This window comes from Melitaea cinxia, chromosome 2 (genome assembly GCF_905220565.1).
Source record: "Melitaea cinxia chromosome 2, ilMelCinx1.1, whole genome shotgun sequence".
NCBI lineage: Eukaryota > Metazoa > Arthropoda > Insecta > Lepidoptera > Nymphalidae > Melitaea > Melitaea cinxia.
In genome coordinates this window covers 10,935,747-10,961,243 of record NC_059395.1, presented here as the reverse complement: position 1 = coordinate 10,961,243, position 25,497 = coordinate 10,935,747, and the positions used below count along the sequence as shown (strand labels likewise).

At 35.9% G+C, this 25,497-nt stretch overlaps 2 protein-coding genes across 2 annotated transcripts in view; one reads left to right on the top strand and one right to left on the bottom strand.

Annotated features, from left to right (window-relative positions):
• Positions 1 to 4,346: 4,346 nt before the first annotated feature.
• Positions 4,347 to 6,074, top strand: LOC123664787 (DNA replication complex GINS protein SLD5). Its single transcript, XM_045599264.1, has 2 exons — positions 4,347 to 5,036; positions 5,962 to 6,074. Exons 1-2 carry the CDS (start codon positions 4,460 to 4,462, stop codon positions 6,033 to 6,035), a joined length of 651 nt encoding a protein of 216 aa, XP_045455220.1. The 5' UTR covers positions 4,347 to 4,459; the 3' UTR covers positions 6,036 to 6,074.
• A 25-nt stretch (positions 6,075 to 6,099) lies between these two features.
• Positions 6,100 to 25,497, bottom strand: part of LOC123664852 (ATP-binding cassette sub-family C member 4-like) — a 65,756-nt gene continuing 46,358 nt past the window's right edge. The window contains exons 18-25 of the mRNA XM_045599269.1: positions 24,213 to 24,353; positions 22,868 to 22,971; positions 22,004 to 22,293; positions 19,082 to 19,204; positions 18,794 to 18,916; positions 10,688 to 10,848; positions 7,966 to 8,071; positions 6,100 to 7,657 (exon numbers count right to left, since the gene is read on the bottom strand). Of these exons, the coding sequence (XP_045455225.1) occupies positions 7,472 to 7,657; positions 7,966 to 8,071; positions 10,688 to 10,848; positions 18,794 to 18,916; positions 19,082 to 19,204; positions 22,004 to 22,293; positions 22,868 to 22,971; positions 24,213 to 24,353 (1,234 nt within the window). The 3' untranslated portion in view covers positions 6,100 to 7,471. The remainder of the gene's footprint in view (positions 7,658 to 7,965; positions 8,072 to 10,687; positions 10,849 to 18,793; positions 18,917 to 19,081; positions 19,205 to 22,003; positions 22,294 to 22,867; positions 22,972 to 24,212; positions 24,354 to 25,497) is intronic.

Below are 25,497 nucleotides of genomic sequence, written 5' to 3'. Positions count from 1 at the left end.
TTTTCCTGCTCCATATTAACGACATGCTACGACCAGGCATTGTTGGATACACAGATGACAGTACGATTGTTGAGAGATATTTGTCCAGCGCAAAAGACAGCAGGGACGTAATACGTTCTCAGAGAGAGACCATGGTGGAACGAACAAATTCAATACTGGGGCAAGTATCCCAATGGGGTGATTGCAACCTGGTCACGTTCAACGCCGCCAAAACGCAGGCCTGTTTATTCTCCACCAAACGGAGTCCTTTCAACTTGACTCCTACTTTCCGTGGTACACCTGTCCCTGTGTCCGATACCCTCGACCTCCTTGGCATAGAGTTGAATTCTAACCTCAACTTTGGCAATTACATTGAGTCCAAAGCGCAAACTGCGGCCAGAAAGCTTGGCATCTTAAATAAGGTTAAGCGATATTTCACGCCTAAACAGCTTCTTACGCTATACAAAGCTCAAATCCGATCGTGCATGGAATATTGTAGTCACTTGTGGGATGGCTCAGCTAAATATCAACTCGCCACACTGGACTCAGTGGAACGCAGAGCCAAGCGGCTTATCGGTAATGCCAGTTTGGTGAAATCTCTTCATACTCTGGCTCACCGAAGAAAGGTTGCCAGTCTAACGGTCTTTTACAGGTTGTACTTTGGAGAGTGTGCCCTGGAGCTGCACGAGCTCATACCCCCATCTCCTTTCTTCCATCGGACTTTCAGACGTACCGCAGGCTTTCATCCCTACCTGATTGATATACCTTTCATACGTACAAAGCGCTTCGAATCATCTTTTTTAATGCGCACAGCCAAGGAATGGAATTCCCTGCCGGCGTCTGTATTTCCGAGTTCATATAACCCGAACATGTTTAAAGCGCGAGTGAACAGGCTTCTTCTGGGCGAACTCGCTCCATCTTCGACCTCGTCTGTGCTCTAGAGCTAGACTGAGGTCAAGAGTAAGCCCATATCGTAATAAAAAAAATAAAATAAAAAAAAAAGATTTGTGCGAGTGCAGGTGTTTAGCAATTGCAAATAAGAGTGTAAGTCCTTAGCACTAGTTGTGTCCAATACTGTTTAGCTCCTGCACTTAGTAAAATTCAACTGTAGGGCGTCGAACAGCAAGTACAGACGAACAAAAACAAGCGCACTTCCTATTGCAAGCGATAATTAAAACAAATATTAAACGCGATAGTGTATGAAACTGAAGACCTCTCGGGCTCATTTAAATTTATATTTAGGGTCTTTACAATTATAAAGACATTCATGTTTTACATAGACCTGTACAAATTTATAGGTCGTGTCTTTGGTCCACTTCGACATTTTTCCTTTTGAATAATTTCATAGTATTTATTTCAAATATAGAAAAAACACAGCGGGTGTCCTCCAAGCCACAATGGGAAACACTAATCACTTAACAAGCATCTCCAAACGTTTACAAGCTAGACAAGCTACGAGTCAAGAGGAAGGAAGGGCATAATAGAACACGCTTCTATTCAAGTGACTACGCTGATTACTAATCACTCCCACTAACCAGTTGAGTCCACAAGTGTTTTGTACTAATCACTAAGCACTCTCACTAAACACATGCACTCGCACTTATCAAAGTGTAAACTAGCCTTAAGGCCTGTGGTCGTCGCGAGCGATCGTTTGACATCATAGATGACGTCACTATTCGCGACCACTTCGCCCACAAAATATGGGTGGGTCAGAGTAGGCTTTCATCAAAACGTGGCGGGAATTTAAAAAAAAACAACTGTTAATGTCAAATTGTGAATGTTATCTTTCATTCGATTTAGCAACTTAGATACAAAAACGCAACGACAAATTCCCAGGAATCCATGTTGAATTAATTTTTACTTCAATCCATGCGAAATATTAACTCACAACGCTTACAGCTGCATGTTTTCACCATGCCGCCATATCGCAAGCACACAGGTGACACCTGACACTTGACAGCGCCCAAATATACTTTCCACTTATAAAATTTGCCCACAACGGCCGCGGCGTTTTTTACGTTAGTGGAACGACAATTTGAGATTTTGAGCGGTCGTCAGCGTGACCAGATTTAGTAGATTTCTACTTTTTTGGTAGATTTCGAGGTACCGGTAACAGTATCTAGTAGACAAAAAATATTTGGTACATTTTGGTAGAATTCACGCTTTTCAACTATTCTGGTACATTTTTTCCTTCATACGGCAAACCTCTCGAAAAAATGCGGGGTATTCCCCTTTTCATCGAATGGATTGTAACTATCACTTTCTAATATTCATTATTCGAAAGGGAAAGCTGTTGGGAGGAATCTCACATGTATTGAAAAAATTGATTAGGTAGGTATATCTTTAATTTTTATTCTTTTCGTCTGTATGTAAAACCTGTTACCGATTTATCGGTGGAACTCGCGATTTTTTTGGTGAACAAATATCGATAAAACGATTTTAGAGTGTATTCTCCCGATTTACTCTATTTTAGCACATGAAACTTAAATTATACAAGTTTTGAGTTTTGTAACACTGTTTGTACCTAAATTTAATTTTACATAAATGGTACTTCCCAGAGGCATTTTATATGAGCCTCTTATTAAACAAGCCAATTTGAGCTGTATTTCATAGGTACTAAGGATTGAATATTATTGTTCTTGGAATGTAGTGGCTTCCCGTAGTTATCAATTCCGAGTGAAACACAAGTAGGGCTTTCAAATCAAATAATGGACTCAAAACAACTTTATGACAATGTTAACCAACATAAAGAACCGATCATAACTCGATCACAATTTAAAAATACCTATATTTTTGTAGATTTTAATTTTACGTAACAAACATTTATTTATCTCTGATTGATTTATAATGTTTTCTTTGTTCATCTTATTGGTTTATCGTTATAATCAAGAGGACAATATTATGCTTTTTCGTTGTAACACAACAGCGAAAACATGTAATAGATTTTTAGTATTTTCTCGTTCCCTTTTGATAGAATTTAGTATTTTTTAACCTCTACAAGCAGTAGATTCATTAAATGAAATATGGTCACTCAGGCGATCGTGGTCAGTGAAATTGTGGGCCTCAGGTGGAACGCGCCCTTTGTGTAGACGTGGGCTATAACAGGTGAAACATGTTACCTGTTATATCTGTTACTGTTATGGAAAAATAACAGATATCAATACCTGTTATAAAATAACAGCCTGTTATTTAAGTTTATGCGGATAACGAATTTTGTTCTTGTACATTGTAAACTGAACAATTCCCTTCATCAACCGACTTCCAAAAAAGGAGGAGGCTCTCAATTCGATTGTATTTTTTTTTATATATTACATCAGAACTTTTCACTGGGTAGACCGATTTCGATGTTTTACTCACTTTTTTATTGAAAGACATTTTTATGCCTAAATAGGTAAAAATTTTACACCTAAACCTAAGTCCTAACAAATAATAAGAAAACAAACTAACAATACACTATTTTTAATCGAAATCTAAACTATATAGGTATACAATGAATATAAACACTAACTAAGTAACTAACTATTACTAACTAACAACACTGACTAACTAACTATTAAACTAATTTTAAAAACAAGAAATACAAGAATCTTAAAATTTCTTCTATCACTTCCAATATTCAAAACGCTTTGTAATTTGTTCCATTATGAAATTTTAATAAAGAGGAATTTCAAAATTTAAACATTATCAATCATAATCACAAATGAATATCATTCTTATTATTTATGTCGTAAAGTTGAATTTACAAGGTTAATTTATTAACCAATCATGTCAAACCGGGATGAGCCAACGTTTGGATACACAGCATGATTTCAAACGAGTGACACATATTTTATTTAACAATATTTATATATTAAAATACTTATATTTAAATAATAAAGTTGGTTTTACAGTACTTGATTCATAAAATATTATTTATTAGTAACACACAATATGGCACTACAATTTTTACAATGTATCCGAATAAGAGACAATACATAACATGACCACATTTGGGAGTTAATATTTTTGGGGTAATAAATACTAGGTGCTTCCCTTTTTGGCATGGTATAGGCATTGCAGTGCAACTGAGAGGTAAATATGTGTATTGTGTAATAAAATACTAGGTGTTTCTCTATTTTGCAAGGCGCGATACTTATGAGCTAGAGTGAGATAAGAAATGTTATTCGAGAAATAACAGACTGCTAATAACAGTTGCGGTAACAAGTAACAATAGTATTTGGTATAAGTATTTGATATTTACGTATCTGTTACTTAATGTTATTTTAGATAACAGTTATTTCAAATTCAGAATAACAGTTGTTATTTGTTACTTTCAAATACCTGTTATTTTTATCTGTTCCAATAAATACGCCTCACATCTACCTTTGTGTCAACTGTCGTTGTTCTGTCAATTATGAATTAGATTGTAAAAATTGTAATTAAAAATTGTTCGTACTCAGTGTTGCTTTGTTGTTATTGCTAAATAAAACTGATATAGCTTATGGATACTGAAGACATAGAGTTAAGTGAAGATGAGGAAGAAATTACAGCAGAAACAGTGTTAAAAACCCTTCAAAACGCTTGGCAAAATGAACGTTTGGCACCAGAAATACTTCCCCATCATAACGATATGGTCGAATGTATGTTAGGACAAATACAACATATGGAACGAAACATTAATAAACTACCTAAAACAGATCTACGTTCGTGTATCCACAAAATGGAATTAAATAGAATTAAATACATAATTTGTAATTATCTGAAGACTAGGTTAAATAAAATAGAAAAATTTTGCATTGCTATAGTTAATGAGGAGAAGCAACGAATAGAAGCTGGTACGAATTATTTAACTCCATCTGAATTTAGATATGCTCAGGAATACATTTTAAACATGGAGAGTCATTTTAAAAGTACAGTATTGAATCATGTCCCGGGGAATATGCAATCATTTGAACTGAATAAAATGGCTATATATCCTAATTATCAATCTCATGTATTTCTTAAGGCTAACGAAACTGTTAATGGAATTATACTAGAAGATCTATTGGGTGATCAAGATGAAGAAATAGATATAGAAGGTATAATCATCAATGAATATGTTAATCTTATGTTAAAGATTTGTGAATTTAGTGGTTGTGTATGTCATACATGATTTTAATATTTTTATAATACTACTCATTTTTTTAAAAGAATGATCATAGTTTCTTGCCGATTTTTCTTGAATGTAGATTCTTCTTGCAGAATCTACATTCTGCGTCACTGGCAGCTTAACTTTTAGCTTTAATTAGTTAATTAAAACTAATATAATTTTAATTCATAAATGAATGATTCAAAAGTGAGTAAATTGAAGTGAAACTTCTTTATCGGCGTTGGAAAAAAAATTACCGTCACATTTTTTCAGTTACGCATCACATTTTTCAATTATGTGCCATCTTTTTCTTGTCCCTACCACGGTTGATTCGAAGAGTACTTTCTTCAGAGGAGTAGGGATAGAATGTTGTTTAAGCGGACTTACTCCCACCACTAGACTTGTCCATTTTTCTATTGCACCCTTATTTATTTCTAACACTATAGTGACGTGATAAATGTTCATATTTCAGTTACCATAAGCTATTAATAACAAAAATATATAATAACGATAACAATGATAGTAATAATTCTATTACAATTAATGAAATGCTGTAATAATCTTAGTAGTAATAAGGTAAAATGAAATAATTGTATTATTTGTATTCATGTCTACGATAATAAGTCTTTTGTTAATCTTTATCTAATTTAAATTTAATAACCAATTTCTGTAAAGTTGCATATAGTAGATCATTTTTCGATAAATAAGGTCATAAAGAAGTTTCACTTCTTACGTGTGCACACTAGTACACGCACACATTTTTTTTACTTTGATTAATTTTGGTTAAATCACTTATCTTGAATACCATTAAAGTGTGATTTAAATATTCTTATTAAACTTATTATTTTCCTTACAAAGTGTTCCTTTTTTTCCAGAGGGTTCCCAGCATATATTACAATACAAACCAATTGCGGATTTAGTTAAAAATGGCAAAGTTCAACTTGTTTAAATTTTATATTAATAAAAATAAAAATGTTGCATTATTCAATCAATCTTTCAATGAGACAACCATATAAAATTATATTCTTTATTATAATGAAATATTCACTGATTTTATACATTTATATGTTCAATAAATAATTAATTTTTTAAACATACTTTATAAGCAATCCAATTATTCAAAACATTAAACTATTCTACTAATATATAGAATTAAATAAACAAATATTTAATTTGCTTACAATCTACTTGGTTTTTTAAGAACATTACAATGTTAACACTTAATAAGTAACATATTATATAACTAATATCTAATCAAATTCTTAAATAAAACAATCAAAATCTAATTGTAAATGCACAGCTCTAAAGTTTACTGTAAGTAACAAAATAAAAGTAAAGGAAACTGTAAGATAGACAAAAGAAGGAGTCATAAGGAATAAAACATTATTGGTTTATTATAAAAAATTTGACATTTTTAAGTACTTAGAATAAGTAGTTTGTGACATATAAGCCTAAATTATTTTGGTCTTCTGTGACTCAAGCATGTACACAGTATATATAAACTAAATAATTCAAAATTACACATACAAATATAATTAATTGACAAGATACATATGTGATGCTTTTGCCTTTTTCATAGCATAAATTATACAATATAAATGCATGAAACCCATTTTTATTTTACTTAGTTATTCGTTTGTTTTCTTAAGAACAGCTAAATTAATTTGGATGGGAATTTTCTAACTAATGGGTGGATAATAACCTGCATGGTATATTGAGTCCTACTTAAAACCACAAAAATATTTGTAAAAACAATGTTTATATCGAACCTTATGTCAGCATGGACACAAGTATACTGTATGAAATAGTACTACACTTATAATTCTACATATAAGATGTATTTATTAATATAAAAATATTTTAAGTAAACTTTGTGAATCACCTGTCTCTGAATAAAAAGTAAATAATTATGTATCATTCATACACCATTTGTAATATTTTAAATATTAACACACTACAAAAACATCGAAAATTCTCTTGAGGTATTAATGTTATATTAGGCAAATCTTATGTTTTGTTTGTTCAATAAGAGCTTCTGCTAAAAAAAATTGTAGTTCCTATGCCTAACATTAAAGTATACATTCCAAGGCACATTCATAAATTTCCATTTAGTTCATTAAAATCACACTGTCACTGTCGTAAAATTCAGCCATAAGCAAAAGCTTTGCTTTATAAAAGTACTAAATATAATATAAATTATTAGTATTTACGTGTTACGGGGTCTATAATTATGTCAAGCTTTGTAAAGAAAATTCGCGGATTCGCCGTCGTAGGGCGCGCGATCGTCTAGTTAGCTTATGACAACAAAAGATTTGATTGTGTCGTAAGTCACCCTACCGTAATATTACACCCGTAACACGTAAATATGCACTTTATAATTGCAAGTTATTGCGTTTGGTCGTCGGCGTCGACGTATTTTATATGTTGTAAATAAGCGTTATGCGCAGTTTCGCGTAGACTTTGTTCAGAAGCGGGACCCAACTGATTAACCATTTTTGTAAAGTGACCATTTTCGTTTTGGAGCAAATCGTGAGGGTGACCACACTCTACAATTCGACCTGCCTCCATTACCTGCGAAAGAAACATTATAGTACTAAAATTTTACATAACTATGCATTATAATATTTTTAATCTGATAATATTAATTTTAGGAATTTATTTAGGACGTTTAGGATAAATGTTCGAAAAGAATATAAATTTCTTTTTTATTAAACCTATGAAGATAATAATTTATTTTTACGTTAACAGTCGTTTACGACTGCGCTCGCGAAGATCTTTAGTCCAATTTGTCTGTACAGTAGTATTATCAGAAAATTTTAAATATTCCTTTATTAAATAAAAGTCCTGAAAAGGATATGAGCTCAAAAAAGATTACTTACAACAACTCGGTCCGAATCCGCGACTGTGTGCAAGCGATGCGCTACTGTCAGCACAGTACAATCAGAGAAAAATTTACGTATTGATTTTTGAATCAGGGCGTCAGTGCTGTAAATAAAAAAAAGGTTTATTGACGTTATTGCGTAAACTGTAGCGGACAATTAATGGATACTCAATAGACATTGTTACTGCTAGCTTTTAAGTAAATACCGTTAAATCTGGCGTAAGAATAATTATTATTATAAATATCTATAAAATTGTAATACATCAATGAAGATCGCCTTACTTAGTCCTGTGATTGAATTTGCTTTGAGTATAAAAAACAATTTTTTGTAATAAAATAAAACCTTGATACAACAAAACTGAAGGAAATTAGATATATTAGTTGTACCGAAGTTTTTGTTACAATGACGTTGGTTGTATACAAGGATTGTTGGTCTATGATACATTTTAGCAAGGTAAGGAAACATTTTTGACACCATTAGTTACTTTTTAAGATCAAATTTGTTACACATTTTACCATGTTATGTAAACGTTATAATTTAACGTAGTTTGTTATAAACAGGTAAATTATTGTTTCAATGTACAGTACTCGGCCATAAAGAAAAGGAAGGTGGTGCTTGTCATATAGTTCCACTTAAATTTGATCAAGATCTGATGAGTACTCTTTAAGTTATCTCTAATATGCATATTTAATTGACTGTTTTACCAGCAGTCTACCTACGTCGTATTCTTGTCTTGTCGATGTTATTGAAGTCGTTTTTTTTCTCGTTTGTAAGCAAACCAGTTATTGTTAATTTCGGTATACCACATCGGCTTAGAGCTAATCGGTTTTATAGAGACATTTATTTATTTATTTAATACTAGCGACCCGCTCCGGCTTCGCACGGGTATAAAATATAATTATAGCCTATGACATTCACTGAAAAAATGATTAAAATCGATCCAGTAGTTTTGATTTATTCATTGCTGCCCGTGGCCCGCACGCGTTAACTTAGAGTAAAAGCCGGCCGGAACCGCCGCAAACGCTACGTACCGCGATTTTTAAATCTGTAATATCTTCGAAAATATTCATTTAAATCATATGCTGTAAAGGTCCATATAGATCTATATTAAATAAAAAATATATTTAAGGTATTTTATCTACACTAATGTTGTAACATTCTACTTATGTTTCCAATACTTGACTTATAATTACTACTGTTATAGCGCAGACAACAAAACACTCAATTTAAGCAATTTCACATGATGGTATAATATCCACATCGATATCGTAAAATCTCATTATAACATCGCGCGCATGCGCGCAGCTGCGCTCTCATTGGTTAGATTTTAATGGCGGCAAAATCACTGTGACAATACACGTACGCGTGAATTTAATTTAATAAATTAAAAGTTAAAAATAGATAGCGACGATGATATTTGTACGCCTCCGGATATTCTAGAATTGGCAACAAAATTAACTCACAATCTTTTGCCAGAAAAATCTAGAAAATTATATGAAAAAGAATATAATAACTTATTCCGACTCCGTCTACGAGCTCTACTGCTTGCCCCGCGACCGCTACAGCTGCTGGATCAATAATTAACATTAACTTTCAAAATTGTACCATCCAAAATTTGAACAATTATTATAAATAAACTATTGTCAGCTTTTACTCTTGTTGTTTGATTAATTGCATTAGTGAAGATAAAGTAGTGTATGCAACTGCATATAACACGGGTATTAAAACACTCGTTACTATTATGAAACTCGCTGCGCTCGTTTCATAAACTCACACTCGTGTTTTAATACCCTTCATTATATGACAGTTGCATAAACTACTATAATTGGATAAGGATTAATGCTGTATTGGTTAAAATCGCTTCGAAAATTAGCCATTATTTGTCGTAAAAAGTAAACGACAAAAAAATGTTATTGTGGGATATCCATAAGAGATAGGTATATACCATCGCGGAGTTTTCTGTAGACCTTTTCAATGTGTACAATACTTAGTACATTATTTTGATAAATCTCGTAGGGTTCAGCCTGCGTTTGCAATTTAAGCGAAAAAAAATAATTATTTACGACATAACATTAGAAAACTTAAAAATAACAGTATTTCTCCACTATTTAATGGATGTTATTATACATATTAACCTTCCTCTTGAATCAATCTATCTATTAAAAAAAACCGCATCAAAATCCGTTGCGTAGTTTTAAAGATTTAAGCGTACATACATGTGCAGGGACAGAGAAAGCGACTTTGTTTTATACTATGTAGTGATTTGGACATCCGTTTTTAAAAATATACTAAAAATGTGAAGATACATATAATCGCATTTAAATCACAGAACACGAAAAATATTGTTGAATACTTAGAATGACTGGCAAAGGGGCACAACTTGACAAATATCGATATTCACCAATTTTGTCACACAGTTGTATCATTTTGTATGATCGTTTTACCGACTGGCTGCGTCGTATAACTTGTCGATGTAATTCAAGTTTTCTTTTCGTTTGGGTGGGTATATAATGTCGACGATTCAACCTGTAACGTCCCACAACCGGGCATAGGCTCCTCTCTCCATGTGGGAGAAGGATCGGAGCTTAATCCTCCACGCTGCTCCACTGTGGGCTAGTGCGCACATAATTTAGTTGCGCACGTGGCGCACATAATTTAGTTGCGCACGTGGCACACGCAGCAGTACACCGGAGCGGTACACGCGGCGCAGGGGACGTACTTGGGGTCGACGTTGGCGGTGGCCTCGTCCAGCACGAGCAGGCGGTTGCGCGCGAGCGCGGCGCGCGCCAGGCACAGCAGCTGGCGCTGGCCCGCGCTGAAGTTGGCGCCGCCCGCCTCCACGGCGGCCGACAGCGACGACACCGACTGCTTCAGCTCCACCTGACCCGCAATACACTGTTATTGAACTGGTGTCCGTCCGTGTAGGTCATCTAGAGGCATACCGTAGCCAAAAACATACATGAAAAAAATTAAGTGGTAGTAAGTATCATCACCACCAGCTCAATAATGCGTAAGTTTGAAATCGACACATTTGTAAAAAAAAGATGGGAGGAGACATGCGTAAATAGGGCTAATAATAACCAACTAAACGTTAAAACTCATGTGATTCGGTCATTGATACGATAATAACGTACACATGACGCTAATTTTATAAATAATAACTATTTATTAATTAATTTTATTACAGTGTTAGGGCAAATAAATTGAATATTTAGATTAAATCAATGCTAATATCGCAGTTAAATGGAAGGACGCCAGTTTAATACGTTGTACTTATTTGATTCTTGCGGAAACATTACTTTTTCTGGCCAATCGTTTCAATATACCTAAGACTAAGTACAATTATAAGTACCATCGTATATCACCGGTTTTCACTTTAAAGGTATATATATTCGAGTTCCGTTAGTTTCACGGTATATAAGCCTTCGACGGTAAAATAATCAGCTTAAGTACTATCAAATATATTCTCGAATATCATATCAAAAATTGACCGCTCCAGCGGGATTCGAACCCGCGTCTTCGACATACCGTGTCGACGCTCTAGCCAATTAAGCTATGGAACGATATACCCGCTAGAGCGAAACTTTTGACATGATGATTTTTACTTTCGGTTTAAGCGCACCGTGGCGCCGTCTATAGTGAGTTCTTTACAGAGACTCGTAACTATTCAAAGTTTCATATTACAATGAAAATCTTTGACAGGAGACGACACCATGCTATTTTTAATATGTACGATTTTTATTTTTGTGTTACCCACAATTAGGAATTTTAAACATTTTTGAATATCATATCAAAAATTGACCGCTCCAGCGGGATTCGAACCCGCGTCTTCGACATACCGTGTCGACGCTCTAGCCAATTAAGCTATGGAACGATATACCCGCTAGAGCGAAACTTTTGACATGATGATTTTTACTTTCGGTTTAAGCGCACCGTGGCGCCGTCTATAGTGAGTTCTTTACAGAGACTCGTAACTATTCAAAGTTTCATATTACAATGAAAATCTTTGACAGGAGACGACACCATGCTATTTTTAATATGTACGATTTTTATTTTTGTGTTACCCACAATTAGGAATTCTAAACATTTTTGAATATCATATCAAAAATTGACCGCTCCAGCGGGATTCGAACCCGCGTCTTCGACATACCGTGTCGACGCTCTAGCCAATTAAGCTATGGAACGATATACCCGCTAGAGCGAAACTTTTGACATGATGATTTTTACTTTCGGTTTAAGCGCACCGTGGCGCCGTCTATAGTGAGTTCTTTACAGAGACTCGTAACTATTCAAAGTTTCATATTACAATGAAAATCTTTGACAGGAGACGACACCATGCTATTTTTAATATGTACGATTTTTATTTTTGTGTTACCCACAATTAGGAATTCTAAACATTTTTGAATATCATATCAAAAATTAATAATTGTGGGTAACACAAAAATAAAAATCGTACATATTAAAAATAGCATGGTGTCGTCTCCTGTCAAAGATTTTCATTGTAATATGAAACTTTGAATAGTTACGAGTCTCTGTAAAGAACTCACTATAGACGGCGCCACGGTGCGCTTAAACCGAAAGTAAAAATCATCATGTCAAAAGTTTCGCTCTAGCGGGTATATCGTTCCATAGCTTAATTGGCTAGAGCGTCGACACGGTATGTCGAAGACGCGGGTTCGAATCCCGCTGGAGCGGTCAATTTTTGATATGATATTCAAAAATGTTTAGAATTCCTAATTGTGGGTAACACAAAAATAAAAATCGTACATATTAAAAATAGCATGGTGTCGTCTCCTGTCAAAGATTTTCATTGTAATATGAAACTTTGAATAGTTACGAGTCTCTGTAAAGAACTCACTATAGACGGCGCCACGGTGCGCTTAAACCGAAAGTAAAAATCATCATGTCAAAAGTTTCGCTCTAGCGGGTATATCGTTCCATAGCTTAATTGGCTAGAGCGTCGACACGGTATGTCGAAGACGCGGGTTCGAATCCCGCTGGAGCGGTCAATTTTTGATATGATATTCAAAAATGTTTAGAATTCCTAATTGTGGGTAACACAAAAATAAAAATCGTACATATTAAAAATAGCATGGTGTCGTCTCCTGTCAAAGATTTTCATTGTAATATGAAACTTTGAATAGTTACGAGTCTCTGTAAAGAACTCACTATAGACGGCGCCACGGTGCGCTTAAACCGAAAGTAAAAATCATCATGTCAAAAGTTTCGCTCTAGCGGGTATATCGTTCCATAGCTTAATTGGCTAGAGCGTCGACACGGTATGTCGAAGACGCGGGTTCGAATCCCGCTGGAGCGGTCAATTTTTGATATGATATTCAAAAATGTTTAGAATTCCTAATTGTGGGTAACACAAAAATAAAAATCGTACATATTAAAAATAGCATGGTGTCGTCTCCTGTCAAAGATTTTCATTGTAATATGAAACTTTGAATAGTTACGAGTCGCTGTAAAGAACTCACTATAGACGGCGCCACGGTGCGCTTAAACCGAAAGTAAAAATCATCATGTCAAAAGTTTCGCTCTAGCGGGTATATCGTTCCATAGCTTAATTGGCTAGAGCGTCGACACGGTATGTCGAAGACGCGGGTTCGAATCCCGCTGGAGCGGTCAATTTTTGATATGATATTCAAAAATGTTTAGAATTCCTAATTGTGGGTAACACAAAAATAAAAATCGTACATATTAAAAATAGCATGGTGTCGTCTCCTGTCAAAGATTTTCATTGTAATATGAAACTTTGAATAGTTACGAGTCGCTGTAAAGAACTCACTATAGACGGCGCCACGGTGCGCTTAAACCGAAAGTAAAAATCATCATGTCAAAAGTTTCGCTCTAGCGGGTATATCGTTCCATAGCTTAATTGGCTAGAGCGTCGACACGGTATGTCGAAGACGCGGGTTCGAATCCCGCTGGAGCGGTCAATTTTTGATATGATATTCAAAAATGTTTAGAATTCCTAATTGTGGGTAACACAAAAATAAAAATCGTACATATTAAAAATAGCATGGTGTCGTCTCCTGTCAAAGATTTTCATTGTAATATGAAACTTTGAATAGTTACGAGTCTCTGTAAAGAACTCACTATAGACGGCGCCACGGTGCGCTTAAACCGAAAGTAAAAATCATCATGTCAAAAGTTTCGCTCTAGCGGGTATATCGTTCCATAGCTTAATTGGCTAGAGCGTCGACACGGTATGTCGAAGACGCGGGTTCGAATCCCGCTGGAGCGGTCAATTTTTGATATGATATTCAAAAATGTTTAGAATTCCTAATTGTGGGTAACACAAAAATAAAAATCGTACATATTAAAAATAGCATGGTGTCGTCTCCTGTCAAAGATTTTCATTGTAATATGAAACTTTGAATAGTTACGAGTCTCTGTAAAGAACTCACTATAGACGGCGCCACGGTGCGCTTAAACCGAAAGTAAAAATCATCATGTCAAAAGTTTCGCTCTAGCGGGTATATCGTTCCATAGCTTAATTGGCTAGAGCGTCGACACGGTATGTCGAAGACGCGGGTTCGAATCCCGCTGGAGCGGTCAATTTTTGATATGATATTCAAAAATGTTTAGAATTCCTAATTGTGGGTAACACAAAAATAAAAATCGTACATATTAAAAATAGCATGGTGTCGTCTCCTGTCAAAGATTTTCATTGTAATATGAAACTTTGAATAGTTACGAGTCTCTGTAAAGAACTCACTATAGACGGCGCCACGGTGCGCTTAAACCGAAAGTAAAAATCATCATGTCAAAAGTTTCGCTCTAGCGGGTATATCGTTCCATAGCTTAATTGGCTAGAGCGTCGACACGGTATGTCGAAGACGCGGGTTCGAATCCCGCTGGAGCGGTCAATTTTTGATATGATATTCAAAAATGTTTAGAATTCCTAATTGTGGGTAACACAAAAATAAAAATCGTACATATTAAAAATAGCATGGTGTCGTCTCCTGTCAAAGATTTTCATTGTAATATGAAACTTTGAATAGTTACGAGTCGCTGTAAAGAACTCACTATAGACGGCGCCACGGTGCGCTTAAACCGAAAGTAAAAATCATCATGTCAAAAGTTTCGCTCTAGCGGGTATATCGTTCCATAGCTTAATTGGCTAGAGCGTCGACACGGTATGTCGAAGACGCGGGTTCGAATCCCGCTGGAGCGGTCAATTTTTGATATGATATTCAAAAATGTTTAGAATTCCTAATTGTGGGTAACACAAAAATAAAAATCGTACATATTAAAAATAGCATGGTGTCGTCTCCTGTCAAAGATTTTCATTGTAATATGAAACTTTGAATAGTTACGAGTCGCTGTAAAGAACTCACTATAGACGGCGCCACGGTGCGCTTAAACCGAAAGTAAAAATCATCATGTCAAAAGTTTCGCTCTAGCGGGTATATCGTTCCATAGCTTAATTGGCTAGAGCGTCGACACGGTATGTCGAAGACGCGGGTTCGAATCCCGCTGGAGCGGTCAATTTTTGATATGATATTCAAAAATGTTTAGAATTCCTAATTGTGGGTAACACAAAAATAAAAATCGTACATATTAAAAATAGCATGGTGTCGTCTCCTGTCAAAGATTTTCATTGTAATATGAAACTTTGAATAGTTACGAGTCTCTGTAAAGAACTCACTATAGACGGCGCCACGGTGCGCTTAAACCGAAAGTAAAAATCATCATGTCAAAAGTTTCGCTCTAGCGGGTATATCGTTCCATAGCTTAATTGGCTAGAGCGTCGACACGGTATGTCGAAGACGCGGGTTCGAATCCCGCTGGAGCGGTCAATTTTTGATATGATATTCAAAAATGTTTAGAATTCCTAATTGTGGGTAACACAAAAATAAAAATCGTACATATTAAAAATAGCATGGTGTCGTCTCCTGTCAAAGATTTTCATTGTAATATGAAACTTTGAATAGTTACGAGTCTCTGTAAAGAACTCACTATAGACGGCGCCACGGTGCGCTTAAACCGAAAGTAAAAATCATCATGTCAAAAGTTTCGCTCTAGCGGGTATATCGTTCCATAGCTTAATTGGCTAGAGCGTCGACACGGTATGTCGAAGACGCGGGTTCGAATCCCGCTGGAGCGGTCAATTTTTGATATGATATTCAAAAATGTTTAAAATTCCTAATTGTGGGTAACACAAAAATAAAAATCGTACATATTAAAAATAGCATGGTGTCGTCTCCTGTCAAAGATTTTCATTGTAATATGAAACTTTGAATAGTTACGAGTCTCTGTAAAGAACTCACTATAGACGGCGCCACGGTGCGCTTAAACCGAAAGTAAAAATCATCATGTCAAAAGTTTCGCTCTAGCGGGTATATCGTTCCATAGCTTAATTGGCTAGAGCGTCGACACGGTATGTCGAAGACGCGGGTTCGAATCCCGCTGGAGCGGTCAATTTTTGATATGATATTCAAAAATGTTTAGAATTCCTAATTGTGGGTAACACAAAAATAAAAATCGTACATATTAAAAATAGCATGGTGTCGTCTCCTGTCAAAGATTTTCATTGTAATATGAAACTTTGAATAGTTACGAGTCTCTGTAAAGAACTCACTATAGACGGCGCCACGGTGCGCTTAAACCGAAAGTAAAAATCATCATGTCAAAAGTTTCGCTCTAGCGGGTATATCGTTCCATAGCTTAATTGGCTAGAGCGTCGACACGGTATGTCGAAGACGCGGGTTCGAATCCCGCTGGAGCGGTCAATTTTTGATATGATATTCAAAAATGTTTAGAATTCCTAATTGTGGGTAACACAAAAATAAAAATCGTACATATTAAAAATAGCATGGTGTCGTCTCCTGTCAAAGATTTTCATTGTAATATGAAACTTTGAATAGTTACGAGTCTCTGTAAAGAACTCACTATAGACGGCGCCACGGTTCGCTTAAACCGAAAGTAAAAATCATCATGTCAAAAGTTTCGCTCTAGCGGGTATATCGTTCCATAGCTTAATTGGCTAGAGCGTCGACACGGTATGTCGAAGACGCGGGTTCGAATCCCGCTGGAGCGGTCAATTTTTGATATGATATTCAAAAATGTTTAGAATTCCTAATTGTGGGTAACACAAAAATAAAAATCGTACATATTAAATATATTCTCATTGATTGATTGTGAAGTTTCGTCATCGTATACGCTAGCACATGACGTTCGGCTTTGGTAAACGATCTAAAAGTATTGTCACGATCAGCCATTGCTTGCTTACAGAAACCGACGGAGTAAGATGGCCTTTGATACTTCACCTGTCACTCTGTTTTTGTTATTTTTTTCTTTATTTGAAAAGTTTGTAAATTTTATCAAACCTATATAATATATATGTAATACACAATCGGGATAACTTTGACAGATCATTACTATATTTTTTTATAGCTTACTTTGACAATGTTTCTGATAAGGGCAAATCCGCAAGGGAGCTATTTTAAGAATAAGAATAAGAATTTGACAATGTTAAATATGAGACACAAGAGTTAATTTAATATGTGCTTTCTTGTTGGTTTTCATACTCTCAAGTTATTTAACGGCTATAAAAATCATAATATGTATCAAAAACTGGCATTTTTTTTAAATATATAGACTAGCGCTTGACTGCGATCTCACCTGATGGTGTGATGAAGTGAAGACGCAGCCTAAGGTGGTGCGCGCTTGCCTAGAAGATGCCTATTCACTCTTGATTTAAAGATACCCAAGTTATAGTTTGTTGGAAAAACGGAAGCCGGTAGGGCATTATAAATTTTTGCGGTGCGTATTAGAAACGAGGAAGCAAACCGTTTAGTGCGAGATCGTGGGATTTCAACCACATAGCAGTGCAGATTCATGCAAATTGTATAGTTCTAGAGCACACTCTCCGAAATAAAACCTGTAAAATACCGACAAACAGGCAACCTTGCGCCGATGTTCGTGACTTTGAAGTCTAAAGCAAACCAGCGATTCATCACCAATGAGTCTCCTGGTGCGTCAATCCACAGAATCCAAAGCAGCTAGCTGGTACTTGGCAGAGCCATCACATAAGTGGCTGCAGTACTCCATACACGATCGAATTTGTGCTTGGTACAGAGTAAGAAGCTGTTCCGGTGTGAAGTACTGCCTGACTTTATTGAGGATACCAAGTTTCTTACCAGCAGTTTTTGCCTTGGATTCTATGCATAGTCCGAAGTTTATATTAGACGAAACATTTATGCCTAGAAGATCAATACTATCGGTAATCGGTACAGATACACCTCGAAAAGTCGGAGTTAATGGGAATGGACTCCGTTTAGCGGTGAAAAGACACGCTTGCGTTTAATTTTACTATGTCAAAGTTATAACCCCTGTATGGGTAACTTTGACACAGATGAGATTTTAAGACACTGGCAAAATTTTTGAGTTATCTAAAAAGTTTACGACTGAAAAAAATACAAAAATTGCGCGCGGAACTTTTAGCAATGTTTTTGACATTAACTTCGTTTGATAGCTTCTTTTTTTTTTTCAGAGATCATTTAAGAAGTTTGTTAAGTAAACAAATTTTATAAATTTAATTTTACGCACTAAATGTGGACCACGTAAAAAATAAAAAATAATTTTGCCATTGGACTGTCAAAGTTACCCTTGTCAATCAAAGTTACCTCGAGTGACCGTAATTATTACAGTTTTAGTTAACCCCGCCTATTTCTGCCTATTTTTTATCGATCCTATTAATGTGATATTTTTTTGCTTACATATCTAGATCGATATTATTTTAAAACGAAGCCTGAGCATCCTTTTCATGTCTTCAATTTAAATTAAATTACCAACTACCTATTGATTACTTTACCTGTTCCAAAGCCATCCATATTTCGGCATCACTATATTTGTCGAAGGGATCTAAATTGTATCGCAGGCTTGCTGAAAACAGCACTGGTTCTTGGGGAATAATGGATATCCTGGATCGCAGATCCTATAAAAACAAACATTTCTATAAGTCGTTATCCTAAACATTAATATGAAAAATGATAAACAACTGCTATATTAATAAGAGTGATTGCAGGGGCTTCATTAAACGCAATAGTTAATTAAAATTATTAGCTGTGTAAACACATGTTTGTAATTCAAGAATGTTAACCTTGAGAGCTATTTCGCCGGTGTCGACATCGTCGATTAACACGTGACCGTCGATCGGCGCCAGACGGAAGAGAGCAGATATAAGCGACGATTTACCCGCTCCGGTACGCCCAACCACGCCAACCTGACAAATATATTATTATTTAAATTATATTATATTGTAATACACTCTCTCAAAGTCTCACAGCCTGTGAGACCATACATGTACACAGTATTAATTACATAGATATCTACAATGAAAAGAAAAAAAAATAAACACAACAATTTATTAATCATTTCAATAACAATACATTGTGTTAAAATTATTATATTCTAAACATATCCACTTTCAGCTACACTTTATCGATGTATTTTACTGACAGATAAAATGATCGTGTTATGTTAAAGATTTAGATTTAGATATTTTAGATATTTAGCTTGTTGCGATTTTGTCGCTTTTTAACCGACTTCCAAAAAAGGAGGAGATTCTCAATTCGACTGTATTTTTTTTTTAATGTATGTTACATCAGAACTTTTGACCGTGTGGACCGAATTCGACAATTTTTCTTTTAATCGAAAGGTGGTGTGTGTCAATTGGTCCCATTTAAATTTATTTGAGATCTAACAACTACTTTTCGAGTTATATCTATAATAATGCGTTTTTACTTGACGCTTTTTTCGTCGACTTACGTTGTATTATACCGCATAACTTTCTACTGGATGTACCGATTTTGATAAATCTTTTTTTGTTGAAAAGGAGATATCCCAAGTTTAGTAGTTTAGTATAGTAGTAGTTTAGTATAAGGAAACCAGGATCTGGTGATGGGATCGCAGAGAAATCGAGGGAAACTCTTGAAAATCCGCAATAACTTTTTACTGGGTGTACCGATTTTGATAATTCTTTTTTTGTTGGAAAGAAGATATCCCTAGTTTAGTGCCATGATAAGGAAACCAGGATCTGATGATGGGATCCCAGAGAAATCGAGGGAACTTCTTGAAAATCCGCAATAACTTTATACTGGGTGTACCGATTTTAATAATTTTTAATTTAATCGAAAGCTGTTGTTTGATGCTGATGATCATGTGGTCACATATAAATTTTATTGAGATCTGATAACTACTTTTTGAGTAATCTTTGATAACGCGTAGTTACTTGAATATTTTTTCGTCGATCTACATTGTATTACTCGTAGATGTAATTGAAGTCGGTTTTTTGCGTTTGCGAGCAAACACAATTATAATAGCAATATATAATTCCGTCGTGGATATTAATTAGCGAAGAAAATTACCAATATCGTAGAAAATATCTATATAATATTTAAAATTTTAAATCTCAGTGTTTAATGAACAAAAGATTTCATTATTCGTTCGATTTTATTTCGCAATTCAATCTACTAAAATGTATCTATCTGATGATAGTCAGACAGATATCTCTTACAGTATTTTATCAAACTGACAGGTTACAGGAAAATTTATCTGTATAACATACATCTGTACAATACGGTTTTACGTACTTTATCTATACTACATCATGCTTACGGCGGCATGAAATGTGTAAACGTTATCACTTATCTTAAAAATCTGCCCTACTTGTCTAGACAGGTGACACATGAACTCCTTGAATTATGAAAGAAAACGTTAACGTAATGTATATTATAAGCTTTTCCTATGTTTACAAATCTGAAACAACATCAACCAAAATATCTTAATAAAATATGTACATATTGAAGCGAACAGGTTCTTCTTGATAGACCATTAGACATTTGAAGAAGAACCTCGATTGCTCTCCTCAGGCCTCATCGCCTCTCCGTCCTACCTGTATAATGTATATGCAAAGAACATATAAACGTGGAAACCATGAGGATTAATGACTGGCAGATTTCTTGTCTGCTTATTTATAAAATGTCTAAAAAATACATCTTTTTTATTACTATATCTACATTATCAATCACTCTTAGACAGCTGTAGCACTGATTCAACAATCCTTGAACGTCTATCAAAATACGATTGTACAATACAACGAAATAACAGGTGTAAAAATAAAATTTATCTTATATTTAAAATTCTCATGTCACAATGTTAATTATCATACTCCTCCGAAACGACTGGACCGATTTTTATGTAATTTTGTGTACATATCGGATAGGTCTTACGTTATAAGGGGGGGGGGATTAAGGGGGTTAATAACATATATGACAGAACAACGTTTGCGGGGTCAGCTAGTGATCATACAAAAAGAATCTAAGGAAATTTTAGAAGAGAGACTTTAGGGAAATAGTATCTTTCTGTGAAGTTTGTTGAACTGTTCTTTCCAGCAACTAAACTACCTATTTTGTGCAACTAGATAAAGAAATAAATATAATTATATCCTACAACTTTCTCAATATTTAAAAACCAAATTCTTAGTGATATTTAGGGGAAAATTTTAAAAGCCGATCATCACTAGTAAAAGAACAACGAAGTCATTAATATACATATACAAATAAGATTATGAAAAGTTGGGCAAGGTCTCGCTCATAATAGGTTTTAAGCCATAAAACAATATTTAGTTTTCGGTTAGGCTTTATTGACTAGGCCGTATTCAGTGGAAAATATATCAACTATCCGTGCATCCACAGTGTTTCCGTCGGTACCTACCCTACGTTTTGTTTGTTTTTATAAGACTAGGGACTGACAAAACAAGCGTATAGTCCATCTAATGGTCAGCCGTTACCGTGGCTTAAGGAAGCCTGCATCACCAGAAGTACCACCGCGTTGCCGACTCTACCTCCGACACTCCCCAGGAGCTCTGACTACCTTACTCTCTACAAAACATTGACTGTGATCTTCTGTATGGTAGAGTTAATTCCCCGGATGAGCTGCTCCAGATTTGGAGTAGAATATTTTCTGCCGCACCCTACCTCAATAGAACGGAACCACAAATAAAATAAGCCAGTGTCCTCACCTTCCAGCCGCTCTCGATGACGATGTTCAGGTCCCTGAGCACGGGCTCGGCCTCGCGGTCGTAGCGCAGGTACAGGTCCTTGAAGACGAGGCGCGCCCGCGTGGGCCAGTCGCGCGGCGCGGGCGGCCCGGCCGCCGCCTCCTGCGGCAGCTTCGAGAACTGGAGCACGCGCTCCACGCTGATCATCTGCGACACCACCTCCGTCATCATCTTGATCCCGTGCTGCACCATGTTCACCAGGATGAGCCCCTGGCTGATCGCTAGGCCGACGTTACCGGATTTTGTTGTTCCTAATAAAGTTTACATTTGTGTCACTAAGACATTCGAAGCACTTTGACATTTAAATAAAATAATCGTCAAACGGGTTAGGAAGCTTTTGAATTATGAATTTTTAAAGCGTGATTGCCTTCATTGATACCGATATTACTTATTAGTTGCGAGGATAGCGTATGAGTTCGCTTCAGCCTGTAATATCCCACTACTGGGCATAGGCCTCTTTCCCCATGTAGGAGAAGGATCAGAGCTTAATCCACCACGCTGCCCCAATGCGGGTTGGCGGATATATTCCCTACTACGAGTAACGATCGCTATCAGGTGTACATGATAACAACCGGGGCCGACGGCTTAACGTGCTCTCCGAGGCACGGTGGGGAGACCCACCAGGACTACACAAACACCCAGACCACGGCAAACACCTGTATGGCCAATACAAATGTTTGTCATGTGCGGGGATCGAACCCGCAACAACAAACGGTACAGGTACAATCCATGGCTGTAACCGTTGCGCCAACACGGCGTCACGGTACGGTACGGTAGCGTATGAGTATTGAGATTTATTATAGGTATATTATTTTTTAAGCTTACCGTCATCGAGAAGTAAGAATGTGTAGGATACGACCACAACGTACAATGCCGAGATAAGACTCAGATATATTGAAAACGCAGTGTTGGTGATCAGAGTTAAATACCTGTAAAAAATGTATTCCTATTTAATCGCGTCATACTTTTTTACTGTAAACATTTTTAATACGCTCGTAGGTATGATAATTATACATTTATTAACAGGTCTTGAATAAATTCAACTATGAATGTTATTATTATTACACATTAACAGTGTCGTAAATTAATATTATCATAAAAAAGTAGCTCCGATTTTTTGAGATATATTCTCTTCATAATTCTTTAGGTAGTCTGAAGTTTATTAAAAGACTTGACAGTTGACAGAAACTACTTATCGCAGTTTTTTAATGAAAAGTCCCAAAAATTCTACAGCAACGGAACCCTGTCACTACCTACGAGATGGCAGCAAGTTATAGAACAAAATGGTATATATATATTATAATTAATGTAAATAAATTTGGTAAAATATTACCTTGAATTTATATATATAATACGAAACTTTTTCCCTAACCTAATATATTGAAAGAGATTTCCATTGATTCCCAAAGCGGTCCGTAAAACTTTGAGTGGTCTATGAAAAAAAAGTTTGGTAATCTCTGGTCTAATGTTTTGCATCATCGGGAAGAAGCTAGTTATAAGTATATACGTTATATACTTATATCTAGCTTCTTCCCGCGATTTCGTTCGCGTGGAATAGAAACAATTCTATCATACATGATTTTTGCGAAACCTTTAACTGTTTAAGCAGCGCACACAGCGGAAAGGAAAACAAATTCCGATTTTTAAACATTCTTCAATGATGCTTCGCTCCTATTGATCTTAGCGTGATGTTGTATATGTTGTATAGTTTATAGGTGTTACCACCTGTAGGTGGTAATCTTAAACAAAGTTAAAAACTTTACCTCTTTATAATATTAATATAGAAAATGTATCTTGAAAGATAAGAATGGTCAAACAGACTTTATATTGTAAAAAAAACCGTACATATACCAAGGAGCGCGGGAAAAGTGAAGGGCCAATTATTGAGGTCAGATTTAAAGCTATCGTCACACGCACGAGAGAGTGTCAAAATAACTTAGCAAATTATCATTTCGATGTACATTTACGCACGTATATTAAAACGATTCTATGCCGGGAACGACTTAGGTTATATCAAGTAGGTGGACTAGATACCCAATTTTGTTAGGCAAAGGGGGGCACATAGATATTTTGAGATGAATGCAACGTGAAGTGTTATTTTAATAAACGATATACGAAAGAACATGAAGTTCGAACATCAGCAGCTCCTGCGCGTGGCGCGCGTACGCACCAGGCGGAGGTGTGCACGTCCTGCTTGTCGTCGAACTGCGCGCGCAGCAGCTCCTGCGCGCCGCACGCGCGCACCGTGAACAGGCCCGCCATGCTGGCCGACACGTGCGAGAACACCGGGCTGCGCGCCACGCCCTCCACCCTGCCACGTCACCGGCGTACAGTCGCGCTCATAATACGACTAATTATGTCATCATTATCATCATCATTACAGCCTATACAGTCCACTGCTGGACATAGGCCTCCACAAGTTTACGCCAAAAATAACGTGAACTCATGTGTTTTGCCCATAGTCACCACGCTGGGCGGGCGGGTCGGTGACCGCAGTACTGGCTTTGTCGCATCGAAGACGCTGCTGCCCGTCTTCGGCCTGTGTATTTCAAACCCAGCAGTTAGATGGCTATCCCGCCACCGGTCGGCTTTTTTAATTCCAGGGTGGTAGTGGAACTGTGTTATCCCTTAGTCGCCTCTTACGACACCCACGAGAAGAAAGGGGGTGGCTATATTCTTTAGTACCGTAGCCACACAGTACAGACTAATTATATTATCATTTATTAATTATTATTCCATTCTCATTATGTCAATATTTAATTGGTTGATATATTGAGTCTGCATCATCCCACTGCTGGGTACAGGCCTTTTTCCATATAGGAGGAGTAGAGCCTAGGTTTAAACCGAGACGCTGATCTGCGGGTTGACGGATATATTACCCACTTACTATGACTAAAGATCCATTGTGTATAATTAAAACCGGAACCGACTGTGTTTTTATACAAATTTGGTATCTTGCATGAAATACAGCGTCACATATGTACAATATGTGTAGAAATTTTGAATATTAACATAAACTATTAAAATTCTATAAGTATATGGTGTAATTAATAAGTACTATAATATACTCGTAAGGATACATTGTGAGGAATCCTTTTGAAGGATTCAGGCATAACGAAAAAAATTTACGTTTGTACAGCATTATTTCATATGACAAAATAAAATTTATATGTACGTACATTATATAATATGCATAAATAGAACTTGATTAAAAATATGATTTTAACCGACTTCCAAAAAAGGAGGAGGTTCTCAATTCGACTGTATTTTTTTTTATGTACGTTACATCAGAACTTTTGACCGTGTGGACCGATTTCGACAATTTTTTTTAATCGAAAGGTGCCGTGTGTCAATTGGTTTCATTTAAATTAATTTGAGATCTAACAACTACTTTTCGAGTTATATCTAATAATGCGTTTTTACTTGACGCTTTTTTCGTCGACCTACGTTGTATT